The sequence below is a fragment of the Aptenodytes patagonicus genome, chromosome 3 (genome assembly GCF_965638725.1).
Source record: "Aptenodytes patagonicus chromosome 3, bAptPat1.pri.cur, whole genome shotgun sequence".
NCBI lineage: Eukaryota > Metazoa > Chordata > Aves > Sphenisciformes > Spheniscidae > Aptenodytes > Aptenodytes patagonicus.
This window is the reverse complement of record NC_134951.1, coordinates 57,911,769-57,928,992: the sequence shown is the minus strand read 5'-3', so window position 1 is coordinate 57,928,992 and position 17,224 is coordinate 57,911,769. Positions and strand designations below refer to the sequence as shown.

The following is a 17,224-nucleotide window of genomic DNA, read 5'->3' as shown; positions in this document are numbered from 1 at the left end:
ATCTAGATCCTCAGTCCTTTTGTATGTCTAAACACCCATGTGCACATCTAAATTTTGCTCTTGGCCCATTAGCCCTTTGTCTCTCTATAAACACTTTTTAAGGGTTCTGTTTCTTCCCTGTTTGGTCAAAGCTGGTGTTCCCAGTAAGCCAGGAGTTCCAAAAAGAGCAGAAGACACTAAAAACTCTGTACAGTGGGAAAAGGCTGATGACAATGGAAGCAACCTGACCTACTACATCTTAGAAAGCAGGTAAGCTATGTGTGCAGGCACTCTTCCGGTAGCCCAGAACAAATCTCTGTGTGTGCAGGGGCTTTCAGTTTGGCTCTGATGGGAAGAGTAAAATATCAATGATGCAAATGGCCTCTCTCATGGGATCTCTTTCTCAGGTAAACTAAGTAGCCGTCATTTCCAGAAATTCCTGGAAAACTTAGAAGAAAGTATACACTAAAAACATTTCCAGACCAACCCTGAAATACAGGGATATATTCGGATATATGTTGGTGAATTAGAAGAAGATTTGGAGATATTTTCAAATCACAAATTTCAAGCATTTAATATGTATTTTTGGCTAAAATATATGTAGAAGTATCTTGGTGTTCAGAGTACTCATGGACAGGCATTATAAAGTTGCTAGAAAGAATCATAAGGTATTCCCACCAACATGGGATGACTAGATAATTTTTAAAGTGCTCTGTCATCAAATACAGATTGCCTGGACTATACATGTCACACTCATTAGGCATCTATAGAATGCCAGTTCACACTTATTCCTGCACTGTGTCCTGGTTTCGGCTGGGACAGAGTTAATTTTCTTCCCAGTAGCTGGTACAGTGCTGTGGTTTGGATTTAGGATGAGAATAATGTTGATAACACACTGATGTTTTAGTTGTTGCTCAGTAGTGCTTACACTAGTCAAGGACTTTTCAGCTTCCCATGCTCTACTGACTGAGAAGGCTGGAGGTGCACAAGAAGCTGGGAGGGGGCACAGCCAGGACAGCTGACCCAAACTGCCCAAAGGGATATTCCATACCATGTGATGTCATGTTCAGTACGTAAACTGGGGAAAGCTGGCCAGGGAGGACACTGCTCAGGGACTGGCTGGGCATCGGTCGGCGGGTGGTGAGCAATTGCATCGTGCATCACTTGCTTTGTATATTTTTTTATTATTATTATTACTACTATTTTATTTTATTTCAATTATTAAACTGTTCTTGTCTCAACCCATGAGTTTTCTCACTGTTACTCTTCCAATTGTCTCCCCCATCCCATCAGGGGCGGGGAGTGTGAGTGAGCGGTTGTGTGGTGCTCAGTTGCTGGCTGAGGTTAAACCACGACACACTGGCATTGGAAGGGCTGAATTGACAGGTTAGAGTATATTGCTGTGGGCAGTGACTTTGAAACTTCTCATTTTTTGACCATGACTCTGGAGAGGTCTGTTTAAGGCAGTAAGTGCAAGGCTTAATTAATGCATTATTTAAAACTGAGGAGGGTCCATCTTCTGAGATATTCCTATGACATTGTTTGAAATCAGGAGTGATGGAGGGAAGCAATTTTTTAAACTCAGCTATGATTTCTTTTTCCTCAGTTAACTCTGTGCTTATGTAAGCTAAGGACTGACAGCGCTGTGGAGCCAGGCATACTTTACCTATATAAGTTTTCACTCAGACATACTTTCCTGGTGCTGTAAGCTTCCTCCGTACAGTTCTGTGAGTGTACAGCAGCACTGACCTGCATGCTATGAGACCACAATAATTCTGATATGCCAACAGCCAGTTTTTACCTGGCTTGCTGTGGATGAGTAAAGAAAGGACAGTCCCTTGGTCTGTGTCAGGGTTGTGCTTTAGCCTCTGTGTTCTCCAGGCTCCAGCTTCTTATTCATCTCTGGAATCATAATGCATCACTGAAGTGTGGGGGGTTTTTTTAAGTTTAATGAAATAAGCTTTTCTCCTGCAATTTAAATGCTGATGTTTTTGACTGAATTTCGCTTTGAGCTTCATGGTCCTTTTACACCAGGTGGAAAAATGTTAGGTTACTTGCATAGTATTCTAGAAAATATTTGCCTAGCCCTTTGAAATAACTCCTGTTTTTCATACAGCTCTGGTAGGGATGTGTACGTACCAAGGACATGAACATATAGTTTTCCCATGTCTTTCTGGTTTAGAAGTGTTTGACCTTTTTTCTGCATTAAAGTGTGTTGGGAGAATGATTGACATGCTCGTGAAGGTCATTTCACATGAAATATTACAGTCCTGCATGACATGAAGTGATATTTCAGATATGGCCTTTCAAGTTTAAATACATGGTCTTCTTTTGGTTGGTGAATAATCAGGTCTGAATTTATTGTGAGCAATCAATCTCAGTCCAATGGGGAAAGGAAGAAATACACCCAGCAGTCAGCAGATACTATGGGAAACTGGCTAGCTAGAGAATTGTGTCTTCACTGCCAATGACTTGCTTCCTGTTTAGCTTGTGAAACCTGATGCACAAGAGCCACTGAATTACTCTGGGCCCAGGAAAACAAAAACCTCTAACAGGCCACAAAAATAAATGTTTATTTTTTTCTGAAAGCTAAATAAGAAGGTTTTGAAATCTTGGCTGTGAGGTGTACACTGAAACAGGTGAAAGAGTGCTGGAGCTTTTAATGTCCAAAACGTTCTAGCATTTCATTTCCAATGCCAAGCTAAAGATGTGTGATTCCTAGCATTGCTGAAATGGCATGGTACAATTTTCTGCTCTGTAGCCAAAACCCCACGATCAGATTGAGCTTTCCTGCAGGCAGAGAGATGTTGCAAAGGCCAAGGAACTGAAGTGAAGAAGGGGGGAGCAGTAAAGAGTCCTCGCTGCATTAATGACATACCTGTGTTATTTTGCTGTGCCTGTTGCAGGAAGCAGTCTGACAACACCAGCAAAGTGAAGTCCTTGTGGGAGGTGGTTTACAATGGCTCCTGTGCCAGTATTTGCACATGGAAGGCCAAGAACTTAGAAGGAACTTTCCAGTTCAGAGCGGCAGCTGCAAATGCTCTGGGAGTTGGTGAATACAGTGACACAAGCAAGGATATAATTTTGGGTGAAGGCATGTCCTGTACTTTTTTACCCTGTTAATCAAGTTTTTTATTCAGAATAATCATACCGATTTATGAAGAGAGACCTGCTATTTTAATAATGATGTTGCTGCACAGGTAAAGTAATGTGTCTAAGAGGTAACACATAGTGACATTTATATGGTGTCCCCAGCTGCTAGTGCTCATCCAGTCTCTTGCACAGAACAGTGGGCCTGAAATTTGCTTCTGCTGATTTATACTGGTTTGTCTCTGTGGCCCTGCACTCTGCATTATGGTATGATTCTTGAACTAAAGGCAGGCTCCCACACTGGGTAAGGCTGTGAGGATTACTTCTTGCCTTCGGCCAGAACGTTGGACCTACACTCTGTGGGTGTTTTTGAAAATCCCACCTTGAGTGGTCAAACAGTTCAGCATTTCCTCTTTACGTGTACACAGTAGGTCATCACCACAGGAATGGCCCAGAGCTGGGGAAGGAGGATTAGTCTGACCAAATGTAGACATCTACATACAGCCTACAAGAGAGCTTTTTACAGAGGAATACATTTACACAGCAGGCAGCTCAAGGGTTCTCTCAGGTTTGCTCAGCTCCGTAGGGTTGATATGGTTTGTATACAGAGTCATTAACCAATTTTTCCCTTCTATTTAACAGATACTATGATCTCCCCAGACACCATCATTGCTATTGCCGCTGTGATCGGAGTTGTTGTGCTGGGCTTGACTGTGGTCATGCTATTTGGTTTTGGTATGTGGCTGAGTTTTTTGCATATCCTTGGTTCACCAGGCCTCAGTAAAAGGCAATTCAGATGGTGGGAGATGGTCGGCCTCCAGGTTTAGGGAAATGCTGAACAATCCCCGGGGTGGGAGCCAGCAGAAATTCGTATATTCCCATCCTTTGAGGCCCTAGAGATGGCTGGTTATGTTTTCAGTATCAAGGAGAGGATACCAATTCACTTCATCCTCAGGCATTTCTTGCTGTTGATTCCCTGCAGGGAGAGCACAGGAATTCTGAAGAAAATCTGATGTTCCAGTGTATCCTTATAAAAACTTGTACCTTATAATTCTTGAGTTGGGTACTGCATTTATTCACCAAAGGGTCCCATGTTTTTCCTCTTAACCTTTGTCCCTGAAGAAAGGGTGTAGAGATTAGCCTGAGATGTAGGTGTCCACATGTGATGGTCCTGCCCTCTCACTCCTCATCCTCTCCCTGGGATATAGCAGCAGCCGTTCGGCCTTGGGTCTTGCCACATACAGAAGTGGATGCTTGACTGATTTCTCAGCTCAAGAAGCAGTTGTCTGTGTTTTGTGGGAAAAAGATGGTGGCCAGATGGAAATGTCTTGCTTACATGAGCTGCTGGGGGGTCATATTGAACAGAATAACAAAAAATCTGTAGCCTTTCAGCCTGTTCGCATGCTGGGATGCTCTCAGAGTGAAATATCTGACGGTCTGCTTTTCTGTTCCAGTATGGCACCAAAGATGGAAATCCAGAAAACAGGCCTTGTCTGGACAGATATTTTTTATCAAGGAAAATAAAGAATTAACTCAACTCAGAGGGATGGCTGAGACAGTGGGACTAGCCAATGCCTGTTCTGCTGTAAGGTATGTCCTTGGAGCAAATGTATTTTCAGGACAAAAACATCTAATAGGGCTTCCCTGGACTGGTTTTCATCAGTACACTCATCCCTGACACCTCAAGGTGGAGTTAAGGGCTGCATCCGCACTGCAGGGCAGGTCTGCTCTGAAGTACGCCCTGCCATGTTGGCTCCCTGGTGCGCACCCTGGCCTGGATTGCTCCTAGCCCACCCTGCACGCTCACGTTGGCAAGAAATGCAAGTGCACGGGGAAGGAAGAAGACCTGGTGTTTTCCAATAGATTCCAAAACATCTAGGCATCACCTGAGCTCCCCTTAAATGTACCTGATGAGACAAATAGTACCAGATTCATTTGAGGAAGGATTTTAATAACATTTCAAACATTCTTAAGTATTAACAAGTGACTAGTATTGCTGTTTTGTAGCACTCTTCCTTCTCAAGCAGAGATTGAATCATTGCCAGCTTTCCCTCGGGACAAACTGAACTTACACAAGCTGTTAGGAAGTGGAGCATTTGGAGAGGTGTATGAAGGGACTGCAGTAGATATCCTGGCAGATGGAAGTGGAGAATCCAAAGTAGCAGTCAAGGTAATCGCAGCTGTGTATTTCTCTGGCAACAGAATGGGATGGGCAGAGCAATTTGGCTCAGAGGTTATACCACAGAAACAGGTGTTGACAGATTTGGGTATTTCCTTGCAGTATTTCTTGCAAGTCACTTAAAGCTGGGCCTATCTCCTTTTAATGATTGCTGGAAAATAATGTGTATTTAAGGCCATGTCTATGTCTGTTTGCTTTACTTAAGCACTATGTGATAAGTGCTATGACATTTTTGCTTTCTGTTGAGTAGACTTTGAAGAAGGGTGCGACAGACCACGAGAAGAGTGAATTCTTGAAGGAGGCACACTTAATGAGGTAGGGACAGCTCTGCCACTGGGCACCCTCTGAAGCCACTATCAAGTGAGGGTGGTGGCCTGCGAGAGGAATGAAAGCAACACTTTCCTCTAAACAAATTATTGTGGCATTTTTGGGGTGTTCTCCTGTTTCTGCTAAAAAATTAAATCACTACTGATGAATCTTATGGAAATAAAGCTATAAAGCTGATTAGCAAAATTTAAGATACAGACTGCAAGTTCAGTATGCTCATATTATGGATTTATTGGGATTTGGACTGATGTATTTCAGTATCTTTGCTCCCCTAAAACTAAGTTAGTTGTTAAAGGCAATTGGGCAACATTTGGCTAATCCCATTTTACCAAAATAAACATATCAAAACAAGCTGATGCCCTGAAGTTTCAATTTACTGTGGAAATTGTTTTTTTAAAATGTGCATACTTACCACTAGAGACTGCCACATACCTCTTCTATTGAGGTAGACTTAAAAAAATAATGCATGTCACCAGTGTGAGAATTTCACACAGAAAGGTCTGTGTGTCAGCTAGAAATCTGGTTTTCCAGAGTCTCCACAGAAACAAGTAGAAGTTCAGCTGAAGTTTTCAGCTGGTATCTTAAGACTGAGAGTGTGGTTTAGTTTTCAGATGCACTTCTGCATTTCTCTGACTTTTATTTCATGAGTGCAGAATTAGAAGCATCTTTTGAAAAATGAAGGATTTTATATCCTGTACAGAAAACATAGTGTTATTAAATCTGAAATTGGTTTTCGCAGCATTCTTTTTTGTGTTTACATATTTTTAAAAGAATATCTTGCATTTTTTGCCTAACTTTTTCCACACACTGTACACTGAGTGAGGTAAGAGGCTTGTGAAAACCAAAATGGAACCATGTCATTAAAGTGTAAATTCATGACAAAGAGTAATTGTTGTTTGTAAACTTCTTACAATCTATCTTCAGTCTACCTGGCAGTCATAAACCCAGTCAAGGTCTCTTTTCTGTGTAGTATGGAAATTATATGTGCCCATAGTTAAAGTCTCTGAAGCTTCCCCAATTCTGCTTTCTTTTTACAGCTAATAATCCAAAACCAGAAATCCTGGAAAAATATATAATTGGAAATTCTTACATTTAAATGTAAACACTGATGTGGGCCCATATGTGCACCAATACAATGAGACATAGAAACAAAAAGAATAGAAAAGTTTAAATATTATATATTCCCAGTAGTCATTAAATAATAATAAAAAAATTTGGTATGTTTCATATGCTTTAAATCTTTCATTTTTTTTAATGTGAAAAAAGAATGATTTAGTTCCCTTGTGGAGGGCTTAATGATTTTCCTTCATGTTCATCTGTAAGGTCTCATAAATGAAACCAAGGGCAAAAGGAAAAATAAGTGGACCTGATTGTTTACAAACCTTGATGTTAGATATTTAAATGCAACTTCATTTTGCTTGCCTTTTTAGATGTTTATTAAAATTTGGGTTGTAGTGTTATGCATACTGTCCCAGTTAAGCAAGGACTTTTTGTTTCTTCTATTGTTGCTATGCAGCAGTGGGAAAATTGAGTTGCCTGTATTTCAAAAAGTCATTTGACATTGGTTATTGGTGAGTCATTTGTGTACAAATATATGTAGCAAATTCTTGGGTGTATCCCATCACTTGGGAAGTAAGGAATGACAGCTCAGTAGAGAAAGGGCTGTGTGAGCTCTAAGGAAAGTGCCAGGTGCTCCTTCCCCTTTTTTTGTTCTTGAGAGTGCCAAAGTTTATCTGATTGAGAGGTATGTGCTGGGGGCCAGGTGGAACTGTCAAACTCAAAATCACACTTTTTGCTAGAGTCTTTGCCCACACCTAAGATTATGTCAATTGAAAGAGGTTAGAAGGAAAACGTCCCCCTGTTTTATTTGTTTGTTTACACTGGGGCATTTGACAGCTCTTTGGACACCACCAGTTTCCCCAATAGAGTCAAGTTTCTCTGACTGCTGGTGCAAGTCCTTTCACACAGCAGTGCGAAGGGAAAACCATTTTCCAACACAAGACGTGATTGTAAAAACACGGGCACTGACAAAGGCAATAAATATCCTTCATTCTTTGAAAAGTGCTAGATCTGAGTGTGCCGATTGCTCTGTGGTAATCCCTATCTTTTTGGACACACACAGGCAATTACTAGCATATCTGCAAGTATTCCTTCTGCATATTTTGTTTCTCTTGAAAATGTACTGTGAGAAACAGTTGTCCTCTGAATTGTGAAGATAATGTGTTGCACCTTGTGCTTTTACCTTTCTCTGTGCATTTCTCTGAATCAGCAGTTCTACTGTGAATATAGTAGTAAAAGTACTCTATTAAAATAATATCGATACCTTTAATGTACAGGTGGCAATTCATGTTATGCCTAGATGAGATTGCCATTTGGCTACCTTTCTTTGCTTCCTGGAAATATGATGAAGTGTGTTTTTCATACGCATGCATGCATTAGAGTGCCCATCAAAGTACAGTGTAAGCCTGTGTTTTGAAAGGATGTCCCTGAACTCTCCCCATGACTGAGCAAATCCAGGCACTGTGAGTTACTAAATCACGTTGTTGCTAGAGGCAGGATTGTAAAGGCCAAACTGCTCATTCATTCTTGCAGCTATAGGCACTTTATTAGCTATCAACCAGCTGGATTTCTCATATGTAATCTTATGGTTGTTTCCTTCTCTTTAGTAAATTTGATCACCCCCACATTCTGAAGTTACTTGGCGTGTGCCTGTTAAACGAACCTCAGTACCTTATACTGGAGCTGATGGAAGGAGGGGATCTACTTAGCTATTTACGAGGAGCCAGAAAGCAAAAGGTAGGGTAAAGACCATGAGACTCATATTTTTAACCTGTAACTACCCACAGTTTCTCAGTTTTTCCCTTCCTCGAAGGCCAGGCTGATGTCCAGCTGTTTCTGTACCTGCAAGGTCTGACCTGGCTTTTCCCCAATGCCCTGGGATCTCAATGTTGAGTGCTGACCTTGCATTCAGAGTTGCTGTGAAGACGATTGAATGTCATTAGACCACTGACCAAAATTGTGTTTTCAGTCGTGAGATGTCTGCTGAGTTTCTCTCTGTGAATACCATGAACAGCCCTTTGAAAAGTGGTTATAAATAATGGTGGTCTATTAGGCCTCATGGTGTGTGTGTGTGGGGGGCGGTTGTCTTTTAATAGCAGCAGTATCCTTAATGTGCTAGGAATAGTCCAGGCATATAAGAAGATACTGTCCCTGTGCCTGTATCCTCAAATTCTTTAGAAGGAAAGAGGAGAAAAGAATAAACAATAAATGTCTTTAATTTAGTTAGAAAGTAGATTAAGAATATGGGTGGTAGGATTGTAGGTCAAAGGGACTCGACATTGAAATTTTATAGCATTATAGCAATTGCCTAGTTAATTTACGTGATCAGATCAAATCCACAGTCAGTATTGAATTCTGAAATGTATATACATGTATTCTACTAGAATAATATATTATACTGATTAATACAGCAGCAAGCAAACCTGATCTGATAGTGGGAGGAAATTTTCAGGGTCCCATTTCTTCTACTGTAGTGAAGAAACAATTCTGAAGGTCCTAGGATATTCTTAGCCCCAAGTGAAAGAACAGGATGTGTTCACCTGCCTTGCAGTGCAGTGATTTGGCAGTTTACCCTGCCGGTAATTAGCATTTGCTCTATTGACATAAGAGATTTTGCACCTGTGCTTTGCCTGTTTTGGAAAAATCCTATACATTTCAAATGAGGAAACAATACCATCTTTGCATAGGGAGGTTGTTATTCTGAGTTTGTAAAGCTGGAAGACATGGCTAACTTGTGTTTTTTGTTTCTCGTAGCTCCAGAGTCCCTTACTGACAGTTACTGACCTCTTGGATATATGTTTGGATATTTGCAAAGGCTGTGTCTATTTAGAGAAAATGCATTTCATACACAGGTATAGAACTTATTTCCTTAGTTTTCCAAGGTTTACCCACAATATCGGGACTAATTATCTTATCTGGGAAAAAATGCCTAGAATGATGTCACAATGTAACAGGGAAGGTGAGAGCACTGCAGTAAAATTTAATGTTATTCTTTTCTGCTAAAAATCACCTACAGTTCTCTCACAAAATGGTGGGCTACTCTAAGATCTGAATCCAGGACTCATTGCACCCTAGGCAAGAATCATATCCCATGCAACAAAGAGAAGGGCAAGTGGGGAGATCCATTTACTGTCTTCATCTGTCTAATGGGTAGCTATAGAGGACGCAGAGCCAGACTTTTCTCAGAGGTGCACAGAGAAAAGATGAGAAGCAATAGGCACAAGTTACAGCAAGGGAAATTAGATAAGATTGTTCACAATGTGCAGGATCAATCACTGGAAGAGGTTGTCCAGAGGGGCTGTATCATCTCCAGTCTTGAAGATATGAAAAATTTAACTGGATGAGGCCCTAAGCCACTTGATCCGACCTCGAGGTTGGCACTGCTCTGAAGAGGGGGTTGAACCAGATGACCTCCAGAGGTCCCTTCTGACCTGAGTTATTCTGCAATGCTAACTCCATCCTCTTGTTTCTGCCTTACAAATCAGGGACCTTGCTGCTCGCAACTGCCTTGTGTCTAAGAAGGAATATGAGAGCTCCTCCCGGGTAGTAAAGATTGGTGATTTTGGACTTGCCAGAGATATCTATAAAAATGATTATTACAGGAAAAGAGGAGAAGGCCTACTCCCTGTCAGATGGATGGCTCCTGAAAGCCTCATTGATGGTGTCTTTTCAAATCGCTCTGATGTCTGGTGAGTTATAGCAGCCACACAGCTGTGGGAATAATCATACTAAATCCCACAGCGAGAAAATATTGTTTTACAGGAGCAATGATAAGGTTGTCTATTGCCATCTTTAATAATTTTTAGGCTAAGGCAGATTTCTTCCTAAGCAATATTTTCATGATCTAATGAAAAGTTTGGCACCACAACAGTACCTGCATGGATATATTTCTTAATGCTCTGAGCTCTATCTTTGGATTCTGGCTGGAAAGAACTAGCGTCACTCAATCAAACAATTTTGTACTAGGCCCACAATGTGCTTTTTGCTTGATTGGGCAGTGAATTGACTGCCTGCATCCTGTTCCATTTTGTTTTCCATTAGGTTAATTGGTATTTCCTTCCTACATCCAAATATTTTCACCCTCTTCTGGTGACTTCTTTATTTTGAAGCCCAAATTTCTTAGCATTATCAGGGGAAGGTCATAGTACTTTGCTGTGGAGATTCACTTAAAGTGTGTATTTGGGTGGGTTTGAGTTTACGGTGAAAAAGCAGAGACCCTGCTTTTTCAGGAGGTGTGGAAAAAACCAGACCAAACCAGATCCATTAAACCTGAGCTTCACACAAGGTAGCCATGGGTACTCATGGTAGGCTACAGCCCACCAGTCTTGTCCAAGTCCTCAGCCCCTGCAGCCCATCCATTTGACTGACACTCTTAGATTTATCTAAGCAAGCCATTTAGTGCTCTGTGCCAAACCGAATGGGGTGCCGATTGCTTTGTGAGTGGTGCTTAGGAGAACTTGTCTCCATTTCCAATGACGCCTCTAGAGATTTCTAAACACTTGTTGAAGTGAGGACATGCTCAACCAGGGAGTGGTGCCCAGGGAAGCTGTGGGCACTCAATGTCTTCTAAGCTGCAGCTCAGTGAGTCTGGGAAAGTGGGTCAGTTCTACACATTTATTTTAGCTATTCCAGAGGCTGGCTTAAGGATGTATGAATGGTTTCACAAAAAAATTAAAACTTCTTACTCCTAATTTTTGTAATTGAGTCTTATTCGTAGGTTAGAGACATTTTAATTGTTGATAGGGAGATTGTACATGATCACTATAGTAATTAAATTTTTTTGTTGGCGTTTCTTAGGGCTTTTGGAGTCTTAGTGTGGGAAACATTAACTTTGGGTCAACAGCCATATCCAGGTTTCTCCAATACAGAGGTTTTACACCACGTACGATCAGGAGGAAGACTGGAATCTCCAAACAATTGTCCTGATGACCTGTAAGTTAATTTGTTTAAATATTGTTGATAGTATTTATAAGAAGCAAGAGGCTTATTGCCAGGTGGTCATAATTTTGAATACTACTTATGCCCATGCAGAGTTCAACATCCTACATGTTTCTTTTCAGATAAAACAGCTAGCACTTGTAGCTGCCAACCCGCTACTAATCACCCAGTAGTGTAGCCTGTGAGTAAGAACTTAAGAGTTGAAGTTGAAAGGCGGATATTGGTCTTTTAAACAGGATTTCAGAGGTAATACGAAGTCAGTCTTGGGCATGAATCTGGTAATAATGTGATAACAGGCTGAGAGTACCTGATGGTATTGGTTAAATTTAAGATGGCTTTAAGAAAGAATTTACTGGTCCCTGTACACCGTGTGCCTGCAATAGCAGATATAACTGGCTTTTTATTAGAACATATGTGGAAAATAAGCCATGCTCTCTTTGCAGATATAACTCCTACAAAAGCCAATAAGAAAAGCTGAAGCAGTACAGGAAAAGGGAAGTCTGCACTTCTGGTTAGTTTTTGAGTTGAGCTGGATAAACAAAACTTTCAACTTCCAATTTCCTCTTGAGCACAAAATTCAGGTTTAATTGCAAAATTCTTGCAAGTAAAATAATAAAATTGATACATATAGTGGATTGAACCCATACTGGCCAGAGGTGTATAAGGGAGGAAGTCGAACCTGAGCCCAGTGATCACTCGGTATTGTCTAATTACAGTCACAGCAATGCGCTTGACAGCTGGTCCTACAAATGGAAGGAGAGGCTACTTAAAGTGCACAATTCTTACTCCTGGGGCTGAGGAAATGGCTTGAGAATAATTCTGTGATTGGCAAGCCCAGATCTCTGTGATAGGTCTTACACCAATTACCATGCTCTGAGTTCCAGAGAGAGAGAGATTATTTATCATTATGTAGGTATAGCTGAAATGCCATATTAGCAATAAAAAAAAAGTAAGCTTTAGCACTTGGAGGAACTGAAAAACTGAAGAGATTAGGATTTTGTTTTAAGAACAGAGCGAAAACTAGCAGTCACAAAATAAATGAGAGCCCAAAGCAAATTCAGTTTCAATATTTTCTGCTGAAAAAGGTTTCTTCAAAAAATTCCTGACAGCTGTCCTGTGAATAAAAAAGCTTAGAAGGTAATGTATATCCATGTACTAGATATTCAAGCTCACACAAAGGCTCATAAGTTGCCTTTAAAATGAGTGACCAGATCTTCAGAAGAATCAAGGAAACTCTGCCTGAAGTAATTTTTAAGGTCCCAGATCTTAAATTTAGCATAGCAGGTAGGGCTTAAATGTTGGTCTGCCTGTTGTAACTTGCAGGATCAGGGCCTAATAGCAGTAACGTAGTTTTTGAAAACCGAGGGGCTGAATGGGCTCTTAGACTCTTGTACCATCTTTTATTTCATTTGGTGAACACTCAGCACCTGCATGCAGCTTCTGTCAGTAGCGTAAATAGCTTTTTGATACTTTGCTAGGTCATTAATGGCATGCTGAGATTCTTGACATTCCTGCTTCCCTTCTTGTGGTTTTGAACCTGCATCAGGACATCAGCAGCCAGTAATTGTCTCCTCGGCACTTTGGCTTTCTCATTGTCATTTAACAAAACAAACCATCACTGATAGGAAGAGAGTTCAAAGGCCAAACTACTTCAGCTGAGAAGTGTTTAGGAATCTGTGGTAGGCTTACACTGCAAGGGCAAGTAGGGCTGACACAGAAACCTTGGGGTGTAAAAGCACTAAGGAAGTGGGATTTGGGTTTTTTTGGCAGGGGGCAGAGATTCTCTCCCTCACCTCCACAAGATGTTACTCCAGGGAGTAATCATCTGCTTTCCCCCAAAGAAGTGGGGATAGATAAAGCTTGGAAATGAACTGGAAAAGGGGCTTGGGGATCTATAAATGAGCCACATTAATTGAAATATGAATTAGATGTATGAATGGCACTACTTTTGCAGTCAGAGATCCACATCTGGCACAGCCACCTGGGTGTGAGGCTTGCATGCAAGAGCATGCCAAAGTTTGAACTGAACTGAGCTAATTTAACATAGATCCTGAAATCCTGTGGATTGCAGTCAGGAGAATTTGTACAAGTGTGGTGCCACTTGCTGCCTTGAAGCTGTGGTTTCACCAAATGCTCATTCTCATGCAAAGTTACACAACTGAGTTTGATGAAGAAACTTCAGTTTGGTAACTAAGAGCTTTTGCTATTTGGCTCTGGGAACATTCCCCCGGAGCGATTTGGAGGATGGGAGAGAAGAAGGGCTTGCTCAGAATGCATCAGATGAAAGCAGGGGCTCTTTTTCATCCCAATAAATTTTCTCCTTTTCTAAGAAATCCCCACATCAATTGTATTTTCCATCTCGTGTGAGAGAAAATTGGTAATGTCCTGTAGCTTCCGTGCACTAAAGCACATTTCAGGAATTATTCACTTTCAGCCTCCAATATTAGATAATGAATATTAGTTCTTTGGTTTTCCAGGCTCTCAAATTCTTATTTGTCCCACATATCCAGCTCTGTTGGGCATATCGTTACCAGTTATGCCACTCAGATAAAACACAGTTGTAAAGTGTAGGTGTGTAGGTGTACATCTAGGTGTACAGACTAGTTCTTAAACCTGACATAAACCTTTAGCTGATGTTGTGTTTGGATCTGTTATTTTTCATTTCCTCCTGAAAGGCTTTCCCCATGAAGTGGAGGAATTCTCTGAGTCTCTTCCTCATACTGAAGCGATGCACTATTTGCTAGCCCATGTTTGGCTCCCAAGAAAATATAGGAATGTGCTCAAGCTGTCATTCATGTACATCTTGGCATATTAACCTGGCTTTCACTCTCTTGACTGGTCTCATGCTGATGCATTTCTGGGCTAGTAAAAGTTTATGCCATGTGACTTAAAACTTTGGATGTCACAACATGCTTTGAAAGCTAAATACCGTGCCACAAATAGCTGTCCATGCAAAATTTGCAGATATATTCTGAGACAGCATGAAAGTTTTTGTCATTAGAAACCTAAAGCCTATCTGAATTAAATACTTTGTGAAAAATATCAGTTCTATCTGGTATTAATATCTTAAGCCAACCAGCAAGTAATTTGATTTAGGAAATAAGAATATGGAATATAATTAAAATGCAAAAATTCCAGTTCTGAATGTTTTTGGCAGCAATGAATATCCCCACTCAATAACAAAACTGAACGGCTTTATAAAGCAGATTGTCCAATAAAAAATTAGTTATTTAGAAAGACAGTGATTGGTCTTAGGAATACAAAAATATTCAGAATCCACATTTGTCGTGTTCTTGTTTCATAAATGAAAAGAGGGTAGATTTAGATTGTATATAAGGAAGAAATTTTTTACAAGGAGGGTGGTGAAGCACTGGAGCAGGTTGCCCAGAGAAGCTGTGGATGCCCCATCATTGGAAGTGTTCAAAGTCAGGTTGGATGGAGCTTTGAGCAACCTGGTCTAGTGAAAGATATCCCAGCCCATGGCAAGGGGGTTGGACTAGATGAACTTTGAAGGTCCTTTCCAACCCAAACCACTCTATGACTCTATGACTTATGCATCATTTCCTGTTTCTTTCTCCCTCCGTTGGCCTATGGCTGTCTGTTTCTTCCTTTCTGTTAGAGGAGCAGTGTACTCAGCAAGCTCTTTTACTTCATTGCTACTCCTTGCACAAGGCTCTCCTCATGAGAGCCCAAGCGCTAACCTGGCGGAGCACAGCACCTGAACCCATGTTTTTTTCTTGGATATCCTACCAACCAGCATGGCGAGAAAGCAGATTGTTTGGCTTCCAGCAACCAAAGCTGGCTTTCAAACTCAGTGTGACAGACACTTTGCTGGCAGCAGAAGGAAAACCAGAGCTATTTCACCTAATTTTTGAGTCCTATTCAGTACTTTTCCATCTATATTTCCAGTGTCATCAATAACCAGTACACCTGAAAGTAAGTGAGGAGATGAAGTGATTCAGAGCATTAGGAAGTCACTACCACTTTTTAGATTCTTAAAATGGATTTTCAAGATTTCTTTGGGTCCTTTTGAAAAAACAGAATCACTCTGTCCAGCTCCACAACCATGCGATACAGGCCGATGAAAAGTGGTTCTGAAACAATTTTTCTGCTCATGTTTCTCATCCGATCCCAATATTTTAATGAAAAATATCATTGCAAAATCAGAAGTCAAGAGATTCCTCCCACCTGTCACCAAGGGTTTCATAAAATACCCAGTTGTGGTGAAGGACAGCAGTCTCCTTTTTAAGATGGATAAGCGAGGATCTGAGCAAGCCAATTAATTTCACATAACTCAGTAACGCCTGGTATCACATAGCAGCAGGTCTGGGAGGCTGTTTGTCAGGGGAGAATTTGAACTTAGGGCTTAGAGGTGAATACTCCACATTCCAGTAGCAGCTTCCTGAACCGGCCTTTCACTGGCTGCTCAAACACTGCTCTCCGGTTTTGAGACCCTAAGACCCCCCTCCACTCCCAACATTTAGCATATCCAGGTGCTGGCTGCATTTTGGTTTTCAGCCTGGCTCCCCCTGGCTTTTGTAGGATTTAGTTTTGTGTAGCCTGGACTCACCTCAAGTAAGCAATATAAATCAGCCCTATCCTTTAGACAAACAGGAGGGTCAGTTTTCCACTGAATGGTTCAGATAGTGTTGTGCAAGGTGGGATCCCTGCACCCGGAGGAAACTCATACCATTTTTGCCTTTGATGGGAAAACTTACTTCTATTTGTTTTGGTCTGGAGACAGAAGTCTAAATTAACCCTCTCTGTGCTGGAGGGTTTGCCTTGAACTTCCCCTAAATTTGAGGTGGCGTGAGTTGAAGGAGGATTAATTAATCGGATAGCTTCAGGTTCATTTCTGGTTTTAGGCATCTTTTTTTTTCTGTGAGAGAATTACCTCCTTGTCTGCTTTCTTAGAAAATATTGATGACTTCTTCTGTGAGAGCAAGTATTAATGGCAAATGTGTCTTTTGGTTTTTTTAATGTTATAGCTGCTCCAAATCTAAAAAATATCCATCTTTGAAAAATTAAAAGCATTCATAGTGAGTATTCCTGACAACCGATTTTTAATCTGCTTTTCCTTCCCTCAGCAGCTGATGATAATCTTTGTACCACATATAAAGTTTTTGGAAGTTGAAAATCTAGGCCAAACTTGCTTCTCAGATGATTTAATGGTAAATGTTGAGATGAATGATTCTATTATCTTTAATGTTTGCATTTTAACAATTTTTTTCCAGATATGATTTAATGACAAGATGCTGGGCCCAGGAACCTCACAACAGACCTACTTTCTCTTACATTCAGAACAAACTGCAAGAGATAAGACACTCTCCACTGTCCTTCACCAACTACCTTGAAGACAAAGAGGCAGCAACTGGAGTCATCAACCAAGCTTTTGAAGGTGAGTGTGGGCCAGCACCTTCTGTCCCCATGGCCTCTTCCCCGTGAACAGAGAGAGATTCAGCAGGTTTTTTCATTGCGTTTGTCACTGCCTCAAATTCTCTGCCTATAAAATGGGAACAGCAGAGATTTACCTCTCTCATAATGAAATTGTAAAGATTCACTAGGTGCCATTAGGTACGATACATTAGGTAAAGCACATATAAGATTACCAAGCAAAAAGAACCCTATGAGGTTGCAACGGAGCCTGCCTCA

General features: G+C 40.9%; 1 protein-coding gene across 1 annotated transcript in view; it reads left to right on the top strand.

The window, feature by feature from the left end:
• Positions 1-17,224, top strand: part of ROS1 (ROS proto-oncogene 1, receptor tyrosine kinase) — a 77,597-nt gene that overhangs the window by 50,127 nt on the left and 10,246 nt on the right. Inside the window, exons 33-43 of the mRNA XM_076333476.1 lie at positions 132-249; positions 2,886-3,073; positions 3,712-3,804; positions 4,524-4,659; positions 5,077-5,239; positions 5,499-5,563; positions 8,242-8,371; positions 9,389-9,486; positions 10,120-10,323; positions 11,432-11,566; positions 16,807-16,970. Coding sequence (XP_076189591.1) covers positions 132-249; positions 2,886-3,073; positions 3,712-3,804; positions 4,524-4,659; positions 5,077-5,239; positions 5,499-5,563; positions 8,242-8,371; positions 9,389-9,486; positions 10,120-10,323; positions 11,432-11,566; positions 16,807-16,970 — 1,494 coding nt within the window. The remainder of the gene's footprint in view (positions 1-131; positions 250-2,885; positions 3,074-3,711; positions 3,805-4,523; positions 4,660-5,076; positions 5,240-5,498; positions 5,564-8,241; positions 8,372-9,388; positions 9,487-10,119; positions 10,324-11,431; positions 11,567-16,806; positions 16,971-17,224) is intronic.